The sequence below is a fragment of the Dasypus novemcinctus genome, chromosome 3 (genome assembly GCF_030445035.2).
Source record: "Dasypus novemcinctus isolate mDasNov1 chromosome 3, mDasNov1.1.hap2, whole genome shotgun sequence".
Lineage (NCBI taxonomy): Eukaryota > Metazoa > Chordata > Mammalia > Cingulata > Dasypodidae > Dasypus > Dasypus novemcinctus.
The window spans coordinates 181,345,878-181,364,183 of NC_080675.1; the positions used below are offsets into that span (position 1 = coordinate 181,345,878).

The following is an 18,306-nucleotide window of genomic DNA, read 5'->3' on the forward strand; positions in this document are numbered from 1 at the left end:
GCGTGGTCCTTGCAGCTGGTGCACCTGCTGGCCCTGGCCTAGCAGGCACAGTCGTTAACATGTCCGTGTCACGTTGAAGAACGCCGTGTGTAAAGTGTTCCTTCCTTCTCTCTGGTTTCTCTTTTGCTCATGGTGAGCATGGCTGGGCTTTGAGATGATTTCATTACTGCTGCTCCAAGGAAGTAGCCTGTTCTCAGGGACGTCCGCGTGAGACACACGTTCCCCTGCGTCCTCGCGCTCTGGCAGACTGTGTGGAGGTGGGATTTTACGGAAAGCCTTGTGTAAGCAGGTCTCTCTCTTAGCTGGTGTTTGAGCGTCCTTGCCTGTCAAATACCGTGCGGCGGGGTGGCGTAAATAACAGCAATTTATCAGCTCGTGGTTTTGAGGCTGAGAAGTCCAAGCCAAGGTGTCGTCAAGGTGACGCTCTCTTCCCGGGTCCGTGGCGTCGTGGGCTGGCTGCGGGCGCTGCGTGGCCTCCTTGGTCACATGGCGATGCATACGGAGGCTCTCCTGGCCGCTCTTCTCTCCCACGCCCTCTTGACCTTCAGCTCTTGCTTCTCAAGCCTTTCTCTCTCTTTCTTTTCTGAGTTTCATTTTGCTCATGAAGGACTCCAGGAGCAGGATTAAGACCCGTCCTGACTGAGGTCGGGCCACGCCTTAACCTAAGTCACCCCATCAAAACGTTCTACTTGCAGTGGGTTCACACCACAGGAGTGGATTAAGTTTATAAACATATTTTTCTGGAATATGTATAACTCCAAACCATCACAACTGGCAATGAATTTTTCAGTCTTAAATCTTTTTTGGTTGGTTTGTTTTTAAAGAAGCTTTAAATTACATAAATGAGACACTGAAAATATAGGGGGATTCCCGTATGCTCCACGCCTTCCCCCTCCCACACTTTCCCCCATTAACAACCTCTTTCTTGAGTGTGGTACGTTTGTTACAATTGATGAACACATATTGAAGCATGGCTACCAACCACGGTCTGTAGTTTACACTATAGTTTACACTTTGCCCTGCACAATTTTATAGCTTTTGACAAAATGTGTAATGGCCTGTATCCATCACTGCAGTGTCATGCAGGACAGCTCCAATGTCCCCAAAATGCCCCATTTTACACCTATTCTTCTCTCTTCCTCCCCTCAAAACCTCTGGTGATCACTGCCTTTATATCAATGATACAAGTTCTTCCATTGCTAGAATAATAATAAGTCTGCTTTAGTCCATAGTTTTGTTCCCCCTTATATTTGTTCATTCCCCAGTCTTGAGGATGTTAGGATGGCGATGCCCACTCTGCTTCAAAACCTCACTCTGTGCTAGAATTGCCAAGGTGTGCTGTTGGTAATGCTGATTGCCACTGAACGAGTACAGTGGAAGAGGAGATGGCTTTTGGATAAATAACGGGCTTGCAGAAAATCCTTGCTCACAGCATATATTTTGGCCTCACTTGTTTCAGCCTCTCTTCTTCACCAAAACGTGTACTCATTGCCCTAGTTGCACAGAGCATGGTTTGTGTTCTGGTTGTGAGTCAGCGTTGCCCCCTCATGCTGGGTGAGTGGAGTCCAGATTCACTAAGGCCGCAGGGCTGGGGTGAGCAAGAAGCCTCACGGGCTTCCCTCCAAAATCCACTCTGCCCAAGGGGTCGTTGGCACCACGTCAGGAGCTGGTGAGAGGAAAGCACCCACAGAGGCCCTTGGCGAGCTGCTGAGACCCACGAGAAGGCCCTGGGGCCGCGGGGGCGTGGGAACTGCGCAGGTCGGTCCATTTTGCTGCAAGAAGGCAACCTCCTTGGAGGCCCGCCCTCAGGGGCCCTGCCTGGCTTGGCCAGGCTGTGCCATGCTCTCGTTCCGGAAGCTTCCACAGCCTCCCCTTGGGAACCACAGTCAGGCTCGGGGACCACGTCTGTCTCGCTTCCCATTGAGGTCCTGGCACGGGGAGGCTCAGGCCACACGGGGAGGCTCAGGCCAGCACAGGGAGGCTCAGGCTGGCACAGGGAGGCTCAGGCCACACGGGAAGCCTCAGGCCACACGGGGAGGCTCAGGCCGCACGGGGAGGCTCAGGCCGGCACGGGGAGGCTCAGGCCGGCACGGGGAGGCTCAGGCCGCACGGGGAGGCTCAGGCCGGCACGGGGAGGCTCAGGCCGGCACGGGGAGGCTCAGGCCGGCACGGGGAGGCTCAGGGCAGCATGGGGAGGCTCAGGCCCCACGGGGAGGCTCAGGCCGGCACGGGGAGGCTCAGGCCCCACGGGGAGGCTCAGGCCAGCACGGGGAGGCTCAGGCCGGCACGGGGAGGCTCAGGCCCCACGGGGAGGCTCAGGCCGGCACGGGGAGGCTCAGGCCGGCACGGGGAGGCTCAGGGCGCCACGGGGAGGCTCAGGCCGGCACAGGGAGGCTCAGGCCGGCACGGGGAGGCTCAGGGCAGCACAGGGAGGCTCAGGCCGGCACGGGGAGGCTCAGGGCAGCACAGGGAGGCTCAGGCCAGCACGGCGAGGCTCAGGCTGGCAGGGGGGGGAGTGGTCGTTAGCGGAGCAGGAGGGCAGCGCTGGGAATCAGCGGCTTCCTCTTGGAATATCCTCCTGAAGCTAAATAGGAATGAGCCGGAATTGACAAATTTTCCTCATGGAATTTACCACCTTTCCAATTAAATATATTACTATTTCTAACATTTCTAGTTCTCTGTCTAATAACACGACTTTCCATAAAACCAAAGGATACGGAAGATGTTGCTGAAACCAATAGCCTCCTATTCTCTAGAGAAATATTCCAGCAACAGCACGAGGTCTCGGCTGGGAGTGGCAGTTCTCCTGATGAGCAGTGCACATCCTGGAGACCACACCAGCAAGGTCTTCCTTGGCCGGCTTCCCAAACTCTGCCCTTTTGCTCTGGGGCCTGCCCTCTATACTTGTGACCAAAACACACCCACATGCAAAGTCAACAAACAGATAAACCTCAGCCTTTGAGATGCATCTAGATGTCTAGTTACCAGGAAACACCTGCTTCCCGGTTCTTTCAGAGGTCCACCAAGACAGTCTGCTCACCCTTAGGTTCCCTGTTCCCCTCTCCAGTGCAGTATCCAGGCATCCCATGCTTCTTTTGCTTCTAGGGCTTGCCCCAGGCGGGATTATCTGAGATACGAGGTATAAGTACACAGCTGAACGACTCACGCCAACTGTTCTTTGACAGCATACACGAAAACGGGAAAAAGGCCGGACTCTATAAAGAAAATCTGCTGCTGCGAGGGTGCACCATCAGAAATACCGAAGCAGTCGTCGGGATCGTCATTTACGCAGGTAGCCCGGGGTCACCGTGCGGTGCTTGAACACAGTGCTGGCTTGCCATGCGGTGCTTGCTCTCTGTTCTGGAACTTTTGTCCCCGTTTTTTTTCCTGATGATCAAAGTCACATGTATACACATTGTGGAACATTTGGGAAACCAGGAACACGTACAGAAGCAAAATTGAAAATATTGTTCCTAGTATTGGAGCAGATGAAATGATTGCTGGGATTTCTGGACAAGCTATAGGAACCCAGGAGTTTGGGGGTTAACCATGGCAGAAAGAAGAGGTACCATGGCCTCCCTTAAGTGTGGCACGCTCTGGAAAGAGGAAGTACAGGTGGGCTCCGGTCAGAACGTGCCCTTAGTAAGGCTCGGTGGCTGTAGCTGGAGACAAGAGGAGGAGCACCTGCTTCCCGGGATTGCTCAGTGGCCCCCGCCGAGCACAGGGTCTGGTGGGCAGGGAGCTCCCACCTGCCACCAGAGCTGCTGAGGCTTGACCATTGGCCCTGCGCTGCCTGCTCCAGGGTGAGCGTGAGGAGCTGTGCAGTCCAGGGGTGCGCAGGGGTGCAGGGAGGCCAGCACAGAAGGTCTGTCCTCTGTGAGCGCTCTCATTGAAGTGTCTCACGTGATGCATTTCCCAGGGACCCGGAAGCTTCCACGTGTGGCTTCTTTAACTAGACCTGAAACCGTAGGACTTGAGCTTTGATGCCCCAGTCTGCTTTTAGTTGATCTTCCTTTTTGCTTTAAACGTTTTTGTGTTTTGTTTGTGTCGACGATGGAGGTAGGTCCAGAGCCTTTGTGTTTTAGTTACCTAAATGGAAAGTCATCTTAGAGTGGCGAATAAAAAGATCCGTATCTCAGGGGAGAACCTCTCCCCAAAGGGTTCTTTCCAGCATGTTAGCCTGTTTCCATTCATCTCTCCGTGGTTTTACCTATTGCAGAGTCATTTCAGGCTGTCGTTTTACACCAGTCTGACCCCTGTGTTTTCTACTGAGCTTACCGCACGAGGGCCTTGGGTTTCGCTCTGCGGATCCGCACGAGCCCCGGTGTGGCCGCTGGACTCTCACTCTCCCACCCCTCCCTCCCCGCGGCAGGACACGAGACCAAGGCCTTGCTGAACAACAACGGGCCCCGCTACAAGCGCAGCCGGCTCGAGAGGCAGATGAACTGCGACGTGCTCTGGTGTGTGCTCATACTCGTCGGCATGGCCCTGTTTTCCGCTGTGGGTAAGTCCCTGCGGCTCGTGAACAGAACTGAACGTGAACACAGCTGAGCCACATCCGGGCAGGGCCGGCGACTGTCCTTCCCTTAGATCACACCAAAACCAAAGCCCGCTCCGTTTCACCGAACGAGCTCAGGGAAGTCGGCGTTGGCGCAGACCACACTGAGGCACCCAGTCAAATGGGCTTGGCACGGTCGTGAAATTGTCTGAATTGGCAAATTCTTGGATGGAAGAATGGTCTGATATGCCAGAAGTCAGGGTTTTAGTAGAGGAAGTACTAGTGAACTGGTAACAAACTAGGAGTAGTAGCAGGAGAAGCACACGTTGCTACTGCTACAGCCCCAGGAAAAGAGCAGGAATGTTCTTTGGAGCCCAAGAAGGGGCCGGCAGTTAGGCAGGTGCATGTGGGGGCCTCAGGAGAGCCTCACGGGGTGGGGGGGCCCATAGGTGACCTTCACCACAGCACTGGCCCAGCTGTCATCAGGCACGAGGGCCTGCCCAGAAGGAAGTGCTGTGGCCTCCGAGAGCTCGTGGTGAAAGACACGGCCACAAGCCTACAGAGGCTTCTACCACCGAGCAGGTGCGGCCCATTCTATTAAAGGACGTGCATCGCTGTGGCCGTCTCAGAAGCTACACTAAGTGAATGGACACGGATGCCGTGTCCAGGGCCTGCTCAGCATTTCCTTTCTCACTGAGTGTCTCACGAGACTGGTGTTTGCTGAGACGCACGTTGGGAAATTCTCTGGAGTTTCACACCATCATCTGGCAGCACACGTACCATTTCCAATGTCTGCCTCTGCCACGTGGCACTCTCGCTCTCTCTCTCTCTCTGTGCATATGTGTGTGTTGTTGTCTCTCTTCTGGTAGTGTCCACATTTCCTCTGCTTAGAAGAACACCAGTCAGTGGACTAAAGGCCCACTCTAATCCAGTTTGGCCTCATCTTAATTAATAACATTTTTGAAGATACTCTTTATAACTCTGTTCTCATTCGCAAGACTAGGACATGTTTAAGTTGGGGATAATGAGGCACACCTGGCCAGTGTAAGGTAAAGCTGACAAAAGTAGAAAGCTCTACTTTGCCTTCCTTCTTGGGGTTGGGGCAGGGGAAACATGACACCTGTACTTTTTCACATATTTAGTGGCCTCCTAGGCACTCTCGTTTTCTCTCCTGTTAATAGCAATTCAGATAGTGATATGTGATTTTTATCTGTGGGTTCTATCATCTTAATATTTGCTTTATGATATGGAAGGAAACATTTTTTGTCCCTTGTTCAAGGATTATTTGGCAACTTCATGGAGGCAGGGAGTTTTTTGGGAATGAAGGAGAAAGCCCCAGGGAGTAAAGGGACAGCCTTTGAAATCATGTTCCATCTATTTACAGGACTGGCCCTAAATTAAAATTGATTTCATCTTTTTTTTTAGTTTTTAATTTTTATTTTTGTAGACTGCAGGAGGTTGTTAGAGGGGCCAGGTGGAATTTATGCCCATGCCCCACTTTCCTCCCCTCTCCCCACATTCCCATTGGATGTGGGAGTGAAAAGAAACAGGAAACTACTTGGGACAATGAGAAGTATTTATTATCACCAGCCTCTTTGGAATCTTAGAATGCATGAATGAATGCCTACTATGTGCCAGGCCTTCTGCCAGAGTAGAGGATTGCCTCATTTGATACACAAAAATACTTAAAGGCAGGACTACAAATTTTGTAGAACCTGAAGTTTTAGAATTTTACAGCCCTCTTGCAAAAGAGGAATACAAATATGAAAAGAAAATTTGGTATGTGAATGAGTATTTAGAATGAGAAAAGAAAGCACAACACATTACTAACTTTTCAAAAGCTAACAACTAGCACCAACATTGCTATTTTTCTTCATTGATTGATACATCTAATAATATTTTTCATGCATTTTTTTTAAAGATTTATTTATTTCTCTCCCCTTAACACCCCCCCCCGCCCCGGTTGTCTGTTCTCTGTGTCTATTTGCTGCATCGTCTTCTTCTTTGTCCGCTTCTGTTGTTGTCAGTGGCATGGGAATCTGTGTTTCTTTTTGTTGCGTCATCTTGCTGTGTCAGCTCTCCGTGTGTGCGGCACCATTCCTGGGCAGGCTGCACTTTCTTTCACGCTGGGCGGCTCTCCTTACAGGGCGCTCTCCTTGCACGTGGGGCTCCCCTACGTGGGGGACACCCCTGCGTGGGGGACACCCCTGCATGGGGGACACCCCTGCATGGCATGGCACTCCTTGCGCGCATCAGCACTGCACATGGGCCAGCTCCACATGGGTCAAGGAGGCCCGGGGTTTGAACGGCGGACCTCCCAAGTGGTAGACAGATGCCCTAACCACTGGGCCAAGTCTGCCGCCCTCTTTTTTATGCATTTTTGACTGCATATTCTTTGATCACATCTTGCTGGTATGACACTATTTAATAATATTTTCCATAGTAAAATTCCAGCTGTTGTTGATTGAAAATTTTTAATTATTGTTTTTTAATTTAAAAAAAGAGGGTCTTAGATCCTGTGAGGCAGATATAGGAAACTGTCTTGCTTGCAGTTGTGGATACTCTCTGTTTTTTGAGATGGGCGTTGTCCATCATCATCATCCTTTTGTTAGTTGTCCTGAGCAAGTCCGATGAACTGGACTGGATGTTGGCTGCAGCTCTGCTGAGATTCAGGGCTCAACCGGCATATGAACAGCCAGAAGATTTAAGTCTCTGGGACATGTATGTAAATGGGCATAGTGCTAATTATACGTTCAAATAGAGGATGCAGAAGAACCATGTGTAGGAAAATTATAAATGAGTCTAACTCCGATACATTGCAGGGGCAGGTGGGGATAGGTTATCATATATTCCTAGGTAAGGCCCATTGACAAGGTACAGAAATCCTAGGGTTGTCTGCTCTGCCTATAGTGTCTAGATGTCTCTAGAACCCCCAGGGACCCCCCTGCTTGAGATACTATTTACTGTGGGGTCGGTCATTTCCTCCTGAGATGTGCATAAGCATAACTTTTGGAATGACCTCCCCACTTATTTTGAAATCTCTTATTCATAAAAACTCATTTGTATTCAATATTTCCCACCTTTTGGTTAAGGTCTTTTTCCAAATGCATTGATAGTTGGCACTTGGTAATAATCACTCAGTGCCAGGGAGGCTCATCCCCAGGAGTCATGTCCCGTACTGGTGGGGAAGGTAGTAAAGTTTATATGTTGAGTTTGGCTTAGAGAGTGGCCACATTTGAGCATCAAGAAGGCTTCCAGGATTTACAATGGAAGAATGACATTCCTCTCTGAACTTTATTGTAGGACATGGACTGTGGGTACAGCGGTATCAAGAGAAGAAAGCATTGTTTGACGTCCCTGAGTCTGATGGCAGTTCTTTGTCTCCAATCACAGCTGCAGTTTACTCATTTTTGACAATGATAATAGTTCTGCAGGTAACAGTGCTAAGCTACAATTTCAATTGTATTGTAAGACCATACAATAATTCCATACTATTCTGAAGATAACTTGAAGTTATCATATTCTGCCAAGCCTTTCCTATATTTCTTCATATGAAAGGACCACAGTTGTATCTGCCTAAAATGTGGCATTTTATTTTTCCACATAATTTAGCTATTGGGTCTTTTCTGGGCTGATTTTCAAGTTAAATTCTTCTTTGTTGTTCTTAAGATTCTTATGACTTTGGGGATTTGGTTTTAATCATTGTTTTTGTTTGTTTTGTGGTTTTTCCATTCAATTACTTTTTTTAAAAAGTAAGTTTTATTTTGGAATAATTTTAGATTTGCAGAAAAGTTGCAAAGCATAGTACAGAGAATTCCATGTGCCTCTCACTCAGTTTCCCCTAACATTAGCATCTTACATTACCACAGTACCTTGTTAAAACTAAGGGCAACAGTGGTCCATTGCTTCACTTGGATTGTAATCCAGCTTCATTTGGATTTCACTAGACTTTTCACGAATGCTCTCTCTCTATTCCAGGATTCAATTCAGGATACCTCATTGCGTTTAGCAGTCATTGTATTTATTAGTAGTAGTGTTATTAATTCACATGCTACTCAACAACTCCTAATTCCTAAGTTAGAATCTGTGCAGAAAGGCCAGTTATAAAGGAGGAAGGGTCTCCCAGAGCTCTGCAGGACAAAGCAGGGGCGTCAAGGGTCATCACCACCCTCCCTGGAACACAAAGGAGTTATTTACTTTGCCTTTGCCTGGGAGGGAAGCTCTACTCTCTGTTATCACCGGGCTTTGTGCCACCGTCAACAGCTTTATGAACTGCCCAAATGCGCGTTTTCACTTGTGAACACGCAAAGCTTGTTCAAGCTTTTAGTTAGTACTATCTGCAGGGACTTTGTTAACAGGCTTAAGTTACCAGGACAACCCAGTTAGTCTGGATGCTGAGCCCATAAACATCTAAACATCAGGTCAATACTGTTCATCCTAAAAAATATATATGTATGGTTTTTTTCTTAGGGGTTTTCTTAATTACCTATGAACATGAATATTCTTCTCAAGCCCCTCTCCCCTTGTTCTGTATTGTCCGAGATCAGCACCAGCATCTGAAAAGACTTGCCCTTTCTGTCTTACGTGGGGTGGGGAACACGGAAAGCCCGAGGGCGCGGGCCTCGGACAGGAGCCACCTTTGCTTGTGGACTGACGTGCTGTGTTTTCTCTTCTTTCTCTCTTTCCTTTCCTAGCCTCTGTCGAGCACAACTTAGCAATACGAAATCGCCAGCTTCTGCCCAAACCTTTGCCTCCAGGCACACTGGTGGATTTCCGCCCTGCAGGTGCACCGTAGGCTCTCCTAATTCCACCTCTTTGCCAATAGTCTAATACTCTTTCCCTACTGACTCTAAACCAACCTCTGTAAGCTCTTCAAGGTACAGTATCTCCCCTCTTACTTGTGGTTGCAGTGATTTGTTATTTAAATAGATCAGGCTGATGCCACGGCTCCCCGTCCTCCCGATAATCCGCCTGGGTGCTTTGTCTCCTAGGTTTTGATCCCAATTTCCTTGTACGTTTCCATCGAAATCGTGAAAGTGTGCCAAGTGTACTTCATCAACCAGGATGTCGAGCTGTACGACGAGGAAACGGACTCGCAGCTCCAGTGCCGCGCCCTGAACATCACGGAAGACCTGGGGCAGATCCAGTACATCTTCTCAGACAAGACGGGCACCCTGACCGAGAATAAGATGGTTTTCCGCAGGTGCACCGTGTCTGGGGTAGAATACTCCCACGACGCGAACGGTGAGTGCGGGGCAGGCGCGGGCCGGGCAGGCGAGCTGCCCGCACACGCGCACCCACGAGCGGGGCTTCGGGGCTTTGATTTTTGAGGGAGAATAGAGCACAGATGCCACAGCAACTCCGGGGCCTGAAGACTGGCACCAGTTATGAAGAAGGCGCGTTGGCACTGCCGACAGCACACACTCACGGCCGCGCCTCAGTGTTCTGGCAGCTGTCTACACGGAAGCGCACGTTTCCTGCCAACGCGTGTGGCAGCAAAGCAGCTTTGAGCCTTGAGCAGCTCACTTGTGATGTGCCCAGTTGCTTTCCATGCCACATCAGGAGGCACAGGGATCTGTCTGTTGTCACCTTTCTGTCTTTTTGTCCTCAGCCGAAATTTCTCCCCAGGGCGTTGTGGAATTCATGCCATGCTGCATTCTTTTCCTCTGCCCAGTGTCCATGAAGGCTGGACACAAACGAACCGCCTCTCTCTGCCTATCGGGGCGCGTGTGTAGGATGCATAGAAGCGAATCGCTCTCGGGGCAGGGTTTTTGGGGGCAGGACGCATGGTCCCTCTTCCACGTCTCCTCCCCGCTCCTGCCACCTCCCCCTTCGCTGAGTGCGCGGGAGCCCCCAGCCTCACCAGCCCACACCCAACCTCACCAGCCCACACCCAAGCGTACCCCGTGATCCCAGGGCCGTGCCCCTTCCAGCACGGCAGCCCAGGGGGTCCTTCCCTCCTATGACAGCATCCAAGAGCCCACTCCAGGACAGAGCACAAGTACACAGGGGGATGGGGTCACAATGTAGGATTAACAGAAAGCTCATCTTTCAAGGGATTTGGCGTGGAGGACCCCTGAAAACATGAGATATTTGTGTTTCATAAAACCAGTAATTGGGGAAGTGAACTTGACCCAATGGATAAGGCATCCGCCTACACATGGGAGGTCCACGGTTCAAACCCCAGGTGTGGAGCTGGCCCATGCGCAGTGCTGATGCGCACAAGGAGTGCCCTGCCACGCAGGGGTGTCCCCGAGTAGGGGAGCCCCACACGCAAGGAGTGTGCCCCGTAAGGAGAGCCACCCAGTGCCAAAGAAAGTGCAGCCTGCCCAGGAATGGCGCCGCACACACGGAGAGCTGACACAACAAGATGACGCAACAAAAAGAGACACAGATTCCAGGTGCCGCTGACAGGAATGGGAGCGGACATGGAGGAGCAAGTGGACACAGAGAGCAGACAACTGGGGCTGGGGGGGAGGGGAGAGAAATAGATGGAAATGGATCTTTAAAAAAAACCCAGTAATTATCAAGGTATCCACTAACATCTTCCATATAAATTTAAAGCAATCGTATTAAGCAGAAAGCATGGGAATGCACCCATTTTGTTTATTTTGTTTAATGTCTTACTTGGCATGCAAAATAAACCGCCCTCCCCCTTGTCCCCTTCCCCCTCCCCCCCCCTTGCCCCCTCCTCTTCCTCTCTCCCCCTCCGTAAGTCCCTAACAGCCGGTTTGGGCCAGGACAGGACACTGTGCACCCTTGAGAGCGGCCCTCAGCCCAGCTCTGCAGGAGTTGGCGCCCGGGCAGGCAGACCCGCAGCCGCCTGGGAAGTCGGGGCCCGGCGCTCACGGGCAGGGTCCCAGCCAGGAGCACAGAAATGCCTGACAGTCGTCAAGAGCGCTGATGTGGGCCGGGAGCCCCATCCTTCCAGAAGACCCAGGAAAGCCGTTTGGCTGAGCCTGCGCACTGCGCGTCCAGGCGGCTGTAATGCAGCGTCCTCATCAGCAGCTGCCGGGCTGACGCCTTCATCCGTGAGGCCAAGACCCTCACGGCACTCCGCCGGGCCTGGCGCCGCGCAGGCCCCGCTCACCACTGCGGGTCCCGGGGGTCTGTGCCCCTTGGGCGAATCGAGGTCCCGGGGGCTGCATCCCTTGGGCGAATGGGAGCTGCTGGCTGCGCCCGCCCAGCACCCGCCTCGTGCCCTGGGGTCTGCGCCGTGGCTGCGTTCACTCTGAAGTCAGAACAGGGGTGTGTCCCTCGGGCCACCCACAACCCACAGCAGGCCTGGGCGCGCCCCGCGGGAGACGGTGGAGCTGGCAGAGGTGCTCCCGGGGGCTGGCGGCCGAATGCGGAGGTGCGGGGGCCAAGGCAACGTTTCCTTCCTCCTCGCCATCCAGGAGCCGGTGGGTGCAGTCGTGGCCGCTCCTGGGGTGCAAGGCTCCCCCAGCCGGAGGCCTGCAGTAGCCAGTGCCCAGCTTTCTGGCCGTGGGCTGGTGGCATCCCCGCCGTGTCCCTAAAGAAATGTGCATTAAGAGGAGATGAACGGGGGAAGTGGCTGTGGCTCAGTGGACTGGGCTACCGTCTACCATAGGGGAGGCCCTGGGTTTGCGTCCTGGGGCAGGCTCGCCCGCACGCTGCAGAGAGCCGACTCAGCAAGGTGACGCAACAAAAAGGGAGACAAGCAAAAAAAACAAACTGAAGAGCACACAGAGAATGGACACAGAAAGCAAACAACAAGCAAGCCGCAATGAGGGAGGGGAACAAATAAAAAAATAATAATATTAAAAAAAAGAGAGATGAACAGAAGGCCTGGCCTGCACACAGTAGGGCCGCAGAAGCCCGGTCTGCGTGACAGGCCAGCGTCACGGCACTGAGCCCCCTCCCTGTGCCTTCTGCGCGGCTGCCCCATGTCTGGCCCTCGGCCACGGACGCCGGTGTGGCTTCCCAGGCAGCTTTAGCATGTCTTCCAGGGGGCTGCGGCTACCGCTCAGACCATACCCCAGCGCTTCGTGAACGTTTATCTGGACAGGCAGTGCCCAGGAGCAGTGTCCTCATGACACTGGTTGATGACACAGGTTGTCTTAATTTGGGCAAAGCCAGAACAACTTGTCAGAGCCCCCCACTTGTGAGCATCCGCACCCAGTCACCTCTCTTTGTGATCTTGGAGGGTCCAACGTTGAAGGGCCCCCAGCTAGCATTGGGGTACAGCCCCCCTCGACGGAGCTTTGCCCGCTGGGTCCACAGCCGGCCCCGAGTGGGCACAGCGTGACCTCGGTGGGGGAGGCTGCAGGGCCTCCTGCTCCTGGCACCCCGTCTGCGTGGGGGGTGCCTGCCCCGCCTGCGTGGAGGCTGAGAACCATCATTCCTCGGTGCCCAGATAGGGGGTGCGGCGGGGCCCAGTGAGCCAGGCGGCCCGGGACATGGGGGTGCAGCGGAGGGTGCTGGCCTGTCCCCATCGTCCTGGACAGGAGGGACGGTGCGTGGACCCGTCTTTGCCCGCACCCACCCTTTTTGGTGCGGCGGGGCAGGAGGTGCGGCCTAACGGACGGAGCAGCCCCGGGGCCGGGGAGCCCCTCTGCCCCCTGACCCTGTGACTCATGACCTCACCAAGGGTCGCCTCCGCATCTGTGAAGTGGGGTGCTGGGGGGCGCAGGTAAATGGGAACACTGCCCCTCCCCTGCTGGACGGGAACCCTCCCGAGACTCAGAACAGGGACTGCAGAGTTGGGGTCCCCCAAGAGGAGGCCCCCGGGAACGTGAGCTCGCCCTCTGCTGGGCCCCTACACGGCGCCTGACCCCTGACCCCTGACCCCCTGCATGGCGTCTGACCCGTGCCCTGCTCCCCACAGCCCGGCGTCTGGCCATGTACCAGGAGGCAGACTCGGAGGAGGAAGAGGTGGCCCCCAGGGGGGCCACCCTGTCCCAGCGCGGCAGCATCGGCAGCCACCAGGGCGTCCGCGTCGTGTACAGGAGCCAGAGCGTCAAGTCCCACCGGCGCACAGGCAGCCGTGCTGAGGCCAAGAGGGCCAGCATGCTCTCCAGGCACACGGCCTTCAGCAGCCCCATGGTGAGTGCCGCGTGGAGGACAGCGGGGGGCCTCGCCATGGGTGGGGAGAGGGGCGCTACCACCCTTCTTTCCCAGCCTCGTAGTATCCCTTGTCCTCTAAAAGTGTCTAGTGAACAGTAAATGAAGATGTTCCTGGGTGGGTTGACTTGCTGCTTGCAGCTCAGTTCGCAGAGCTTTCTGGCCAATACCTTCATCCAGCCCAGTGGCTCTGCCGCTGGACAGTGGCTTCTAAGGGGCTGAGGGCCGGGCAGGCTGCCCAGGATGACTGACAGGAGACCTGCTCTGCTGAACTCAGTGAAGGACACATCAGAACAGGGCGACGGCTGGGGACAAGCAAAGGCAAACCAAGGAAGTGTTGTTGTTGTTGTTTTTCTTCTTTATTTTCTTTTAAATGTTACATTAAAAAAATATGAGGTCCCCATATACCCCCCACCCCCTCACCCCACTCCTCCCACATCAACAACCTCTTTCATCATCGTGGCACATCCATTGCGTGTGGTGAACACGTCTTGGAGCACTGCTGCACCACATGGATAATGGTTTACATTGTAGTTTACACTCTCCCCCAGTCCACCCAGTGGGCCACGGCATCCAGCATCTGTCCCTGCAGCACCACCCAGGACAACTCCAAGTCCTGAAAATGTGCCCACGTCATATCTCTTCTTCCCTCTCCCGACCATCAGCAGCTAAAATAGAAGTGTTTTTTAACTAGATGAGCCCAAGCCCAATAAAACTTCTTTCTTCCTTGCCTGGCCAGCTGCCCAAACATTTATGGACCACTGTCGTCAGGCAGGGGAGTTTCTAGAAGTGAGTGACAACCTCTAGAAATATCCGTTCCACTTGTAAAATGTTTCAGGACCAGATGGGGAGAATCCACTTTTGCTCACTCCCTTTTTTTATGTTCTTCTAAACCCACGGAGAAGCTGTCGTTTAAATAGAGGTGATCAGAATGACTGGCCCGTGGCTTGGCCGGGTCCCTGGGAGAGCCCGTTCTCACGCTCAACAGGAGGGCAGTGCGCAGGAAGTCTTCCTGACAGCGATGTAGCAATATGGGCCAAGTGTTTAAAATGGTCAAGCCCTTTGACCTAGGAATGTAGTGGTTCAGCCAAAGATTTACGTACAAAGAAGTTGACCGTGTGTTATTTACGTCAACGGGGAAAACACATAAAGATCCAATGATAAAGGAATGGTCAGATAAATTATGGTATGTCCATTTTGAGGCTGTTAAAAATTGTGTCTTCCAACAATTTTTAAAGGCACAGGACAATTGAAATCGTTTAGGGTTTTGGGGAGACTGGCACAACCAATCTGGATATTAAATATTTCAATTACACGCAGGCTGACTTTTTAGAAGAAAAATTGGAAGCAAACGCAGAAACGTGTTTTTCAAAGATGTGTTCTTCCCGTGGGTGGTGTGAGACAGATTTATTAAATTTTCCATATTTGCTGACCTCCAATTTGTTTAGAATAAGCTATAACACCATGTATTCTCAGACATGTTATTTTGTAACATGTATACAGTTACATGTATGTGCTACTGTAGACAATAAGAATGTACACTTGTCCGTATTATGTGCTACTGTAGACAATAAGAATGTGCACTTGTCCGTATTCTCGCGCAGTGTGAAGGATGTAATTTGGGGGTATGGAGTGGCATGTTGCACCGCGTGCGAGAGATCAAGGGTCCGCTTACAGCACAGTGGAGGGGCTTCCCCCAGAAAGCCCGAGAAGTGCGCCGGGGCAGAGTCATGCCCTGGCCTCTGCTTCCCCCCAGGAGAAGGACATCACGCCCGACCCGAAGCTGCTGGAGAAGGTGAGCGAGTGCGGCCGGAGCCTGGCGACCGCGCGGCACCAGGAGCACCCGCTGGCCCGCCTCACGCCCGAGCTCGCCGATGTGTTCGACTTCTTCATCGCGCTCACCATCTGCAACACCGTGGTCGTCACGTCCCCCGATCAGCCGCGACAAAAGGCAAGTCCTGGGCCCTGGCCGCGCCGCCTGCCCGGGGCACCTGGGCGGGACGACGCCAGCCTCCTGCAGGAGAGCCCTCGGCACCCACGCACGGGGGCTCCCTACGGAGCCCGGTGGAGCTTGGCTTCTCCCTGTCCCACCCTGGCTGCAGGTGGGATTGGGGCCGGGATGTGGCCACAGGGGACGGAAGAGGGGCAGGAGGTGCCTTCAGCAGGATGGGCCAGCCTGGGATGGACAGACTCACAGAGAGGGAGGTCGAGGGGGGGCTGCGGGTGCGGGCGCTGGGACCCGAACCCAGCTGCGCGGGTGCAGACGACTACCCTCTGCCTGCGCCTCTGCACCGTGACGTCACTGGGACGTGCTCAAAGTGGAGAGTGGCACCCAGGGAGTGTGGTGATCTACAGCTGATGGCTTGGCGCTGACCGGGAAGCGATGGAGGAGCAAGCTGAGGCTATCTGGGGTGGGGGGAGTGCAGCAGTGGCCAAAATTTAAAGTCCTCGGGGTTGTCTGTGGGAGGGTCCCATACGCTGGGTGGGGGCGAGCGGTGAGCTGCAGCTGTGCACCCGAGGGATAAAACCGCCTGTGCTGCAGGCCCCCTGCCCCTGCCCGGCCTCCCACCCGCTTCCAGGGATGGAGGCTTGGGCAGTGACATGGGCTGAGCAAGGGAGCCGGAATCCCCCGGGACTGCCCGCCCTGCCTGCCCCGTGCACTCAGCAGCAGCTGCGGCCCCTCTGGCCTCGGGCATGGGGAGCAGACAGGCCCGGCTGCCCGGGGAGGCTGCGTCCTCTGGTCTGCGCTCCTGCCGCCTGACGCCTCCAGGACCTGTCCCGCGCCACCCTCCTTCGAGGGCTCGCTTTCTGATTAACCGTGTCTGGCAGAGCACACAATGCTGCAGACACCAAATGAGGCTGAGATGCAAGGTGGCAGCGGCGAGTGGGCCACACCTGACCTGGGTTCTGGGGAGGGGAGAGAACAAGGAATCACCCCCCTGAGACCGCAGTGGGCGGCCTCCGCGGTCTGGAGCGCCGCCACCTCTCTGGGCCCCCCGCCGCCAACCCAGCTCCCAGGCTGCCCCTTCTCTGCCGGGTAAGGGTAGTGCGAGCCTCTCGAGCCAAGGAGCAGGGCCCACGAGGGGACAGCTGCAGCCGGCACAGGCGGCTACCCTAAGAGCCAGGCAGCGTGGGCTTGCTGGCGTCGGGGTGTGGGGGCGCGCGGGCCGCAGCAGGCCTTGGGGCGCGCGCCCTGACTCTGCGCTCTGGTCGGGGCGTCTGGGCCCCGGGGTCGCGCTGCGGGGTCCCGCGCGCAGGCCGGGCGCTCCCCAGCCCGGGCCCGTGGAGCCCCGCGGCTGAGTGGGCCGCACCCCCGCAGGTGCGGGTGAGGCTGGAGGTCAAGTCTCCGGTGAAGACCATCGAGGACTTCCTGCGGAGGTTCACGCCCAGCCGCCTGGCCGCGGGCTGCGGCAGCGTCAGCAGCCTGGCCTCCGGCAAGGCGGCGCACAAGCCGGGCGCGGGCCTGCTGGCCTCCCTGTCCCCCGACGGCGCGCTGCTGCGGCTGGAGGAGCGGCTGGGCCGCGCGCCCCCCCGCCATCACCGACAACGGCTACGCGGGCGCGGGCGGCTGGGCCCCCGACGGCGCGCCGCGCGAGCTGCGCTACGAGGCCGAGAGCCCCGACGAGGCGGCGCTGGTGTACGCGGCCCGCGCCTACAGCTGCGCGCTGGTGGACCGGCTGCCCGACCAGGTGGCCGTGGAGCTGCCGCACCTGGGCAGGCTCACCTTCGAGCTGCTGCACACGCTGGGCTTCGACTCCATCCGCAAGCGCATGTCCGTGGTGATCCGGCACCCGCTCACCGATGAGATCAACGTCTACACCAAAGGCGCCGACTCCGTGCTCATGGACCTGCTGCTGCCCTGCTCCGCAGGTACTGCCCCCCGGGCCCCCAAAACCATCTCCCCCTCTCTCCCCCCTCTCCCATTGAGCCGAGGGGTTTCCTTACCCGTCCCTTTGAAAAGCGCGTCCGTGGGAGAGCTGGCCGGGGCCCTGGATCCCCACTTCCTCCTTTGAAAGTCTGGACGGGAGCGCAGTCAGGGGCTTCTGGCCAGGGACCCCCGCTCCAGAACGCCAGCGCTGGAATGACTGGGGAGGAGGCCCCGCATCCGGCTCAGAAGGCCGAGAGCCTTCAGACCAGAAGTCCTGGAGGGTCCCTCCTGCCCACGGTGGCAGGGACCTGGGGGCAGCCACGGGGTCGGGGCGCCCTGCTCAGCCTCAGGCCGCCCTGCTCAGCCTCAGGCCTGGCCCCACTTCTCGGACCAGGAACCAAGGCTCTCAGTCTCTCTCCCACCTGCGTCCCAGCTACACATTGGTCTCTTAGGGACTGGGGTTCCATGTGCTTTTATTTTTTTTTTAGTTTATTGAAATGTATCACTCACCCATAAACATACGTAACAGTACATGTAATAGTTGTGAACACACAAAACAAACATACTAGCATCTTATAGGACTCTCGGACCCACCCTACCACCCATACCTTGCGTTGTTGTTAAACATTTTTAACTAATGATTAAAGAGCATTGTCAAAATATTACTACTAACCAAAGTATTTTCCCCCAACGCACCCTATTATTATTATCTTTATATCGTTTACATATGAACATACATAAACAGTAAGTGTATAGTAAAAGTTGTGACCTTACAAAGCAAACATGTATAACATACAGGGTCCCATCCATCAACCCTCCACCAACACCTTGCATTGTTGTGAGGCATTTGTTACAG

The 18,306-nt window shown here is 54.7% G+C and overlaps 1 protein-coding gene across 1 annotated transcript in view; it reads left to right on the forward strand.

Moving 5' to 3' along the window:
- ATP10A (ATPase phospholipid transporting 10A (putative)) overlaps window positions 1-18,306 on the forward strand; it is a 178,680-nt gene that overhangs the window by 125,301 nt on the left and 35,073 nt on the right. The window contains 8 exon segments of the mRNA XM_058294818.2: window positions 3,186-3,292; window positions 4,373-4,504; window positions 7,802-7,932; window positions 9,490-9,742; window positions 13,347-13,564; window positions 15,339-15,533; window positions 16,902-17,108; window positions 17,110-17,452. Of these exon segments, the coding sequence (XP_058150801.1) occupies window positions 3,186-3,292; window positions 4,373-4,504; window positions 7,802-7,932; window positions 9,490-9,742; window positions 13,347-13,564; window positions 15,339-15,533; window positions 16,902-17,108; window positions 17,110-17,452 (1,586 nt within the window).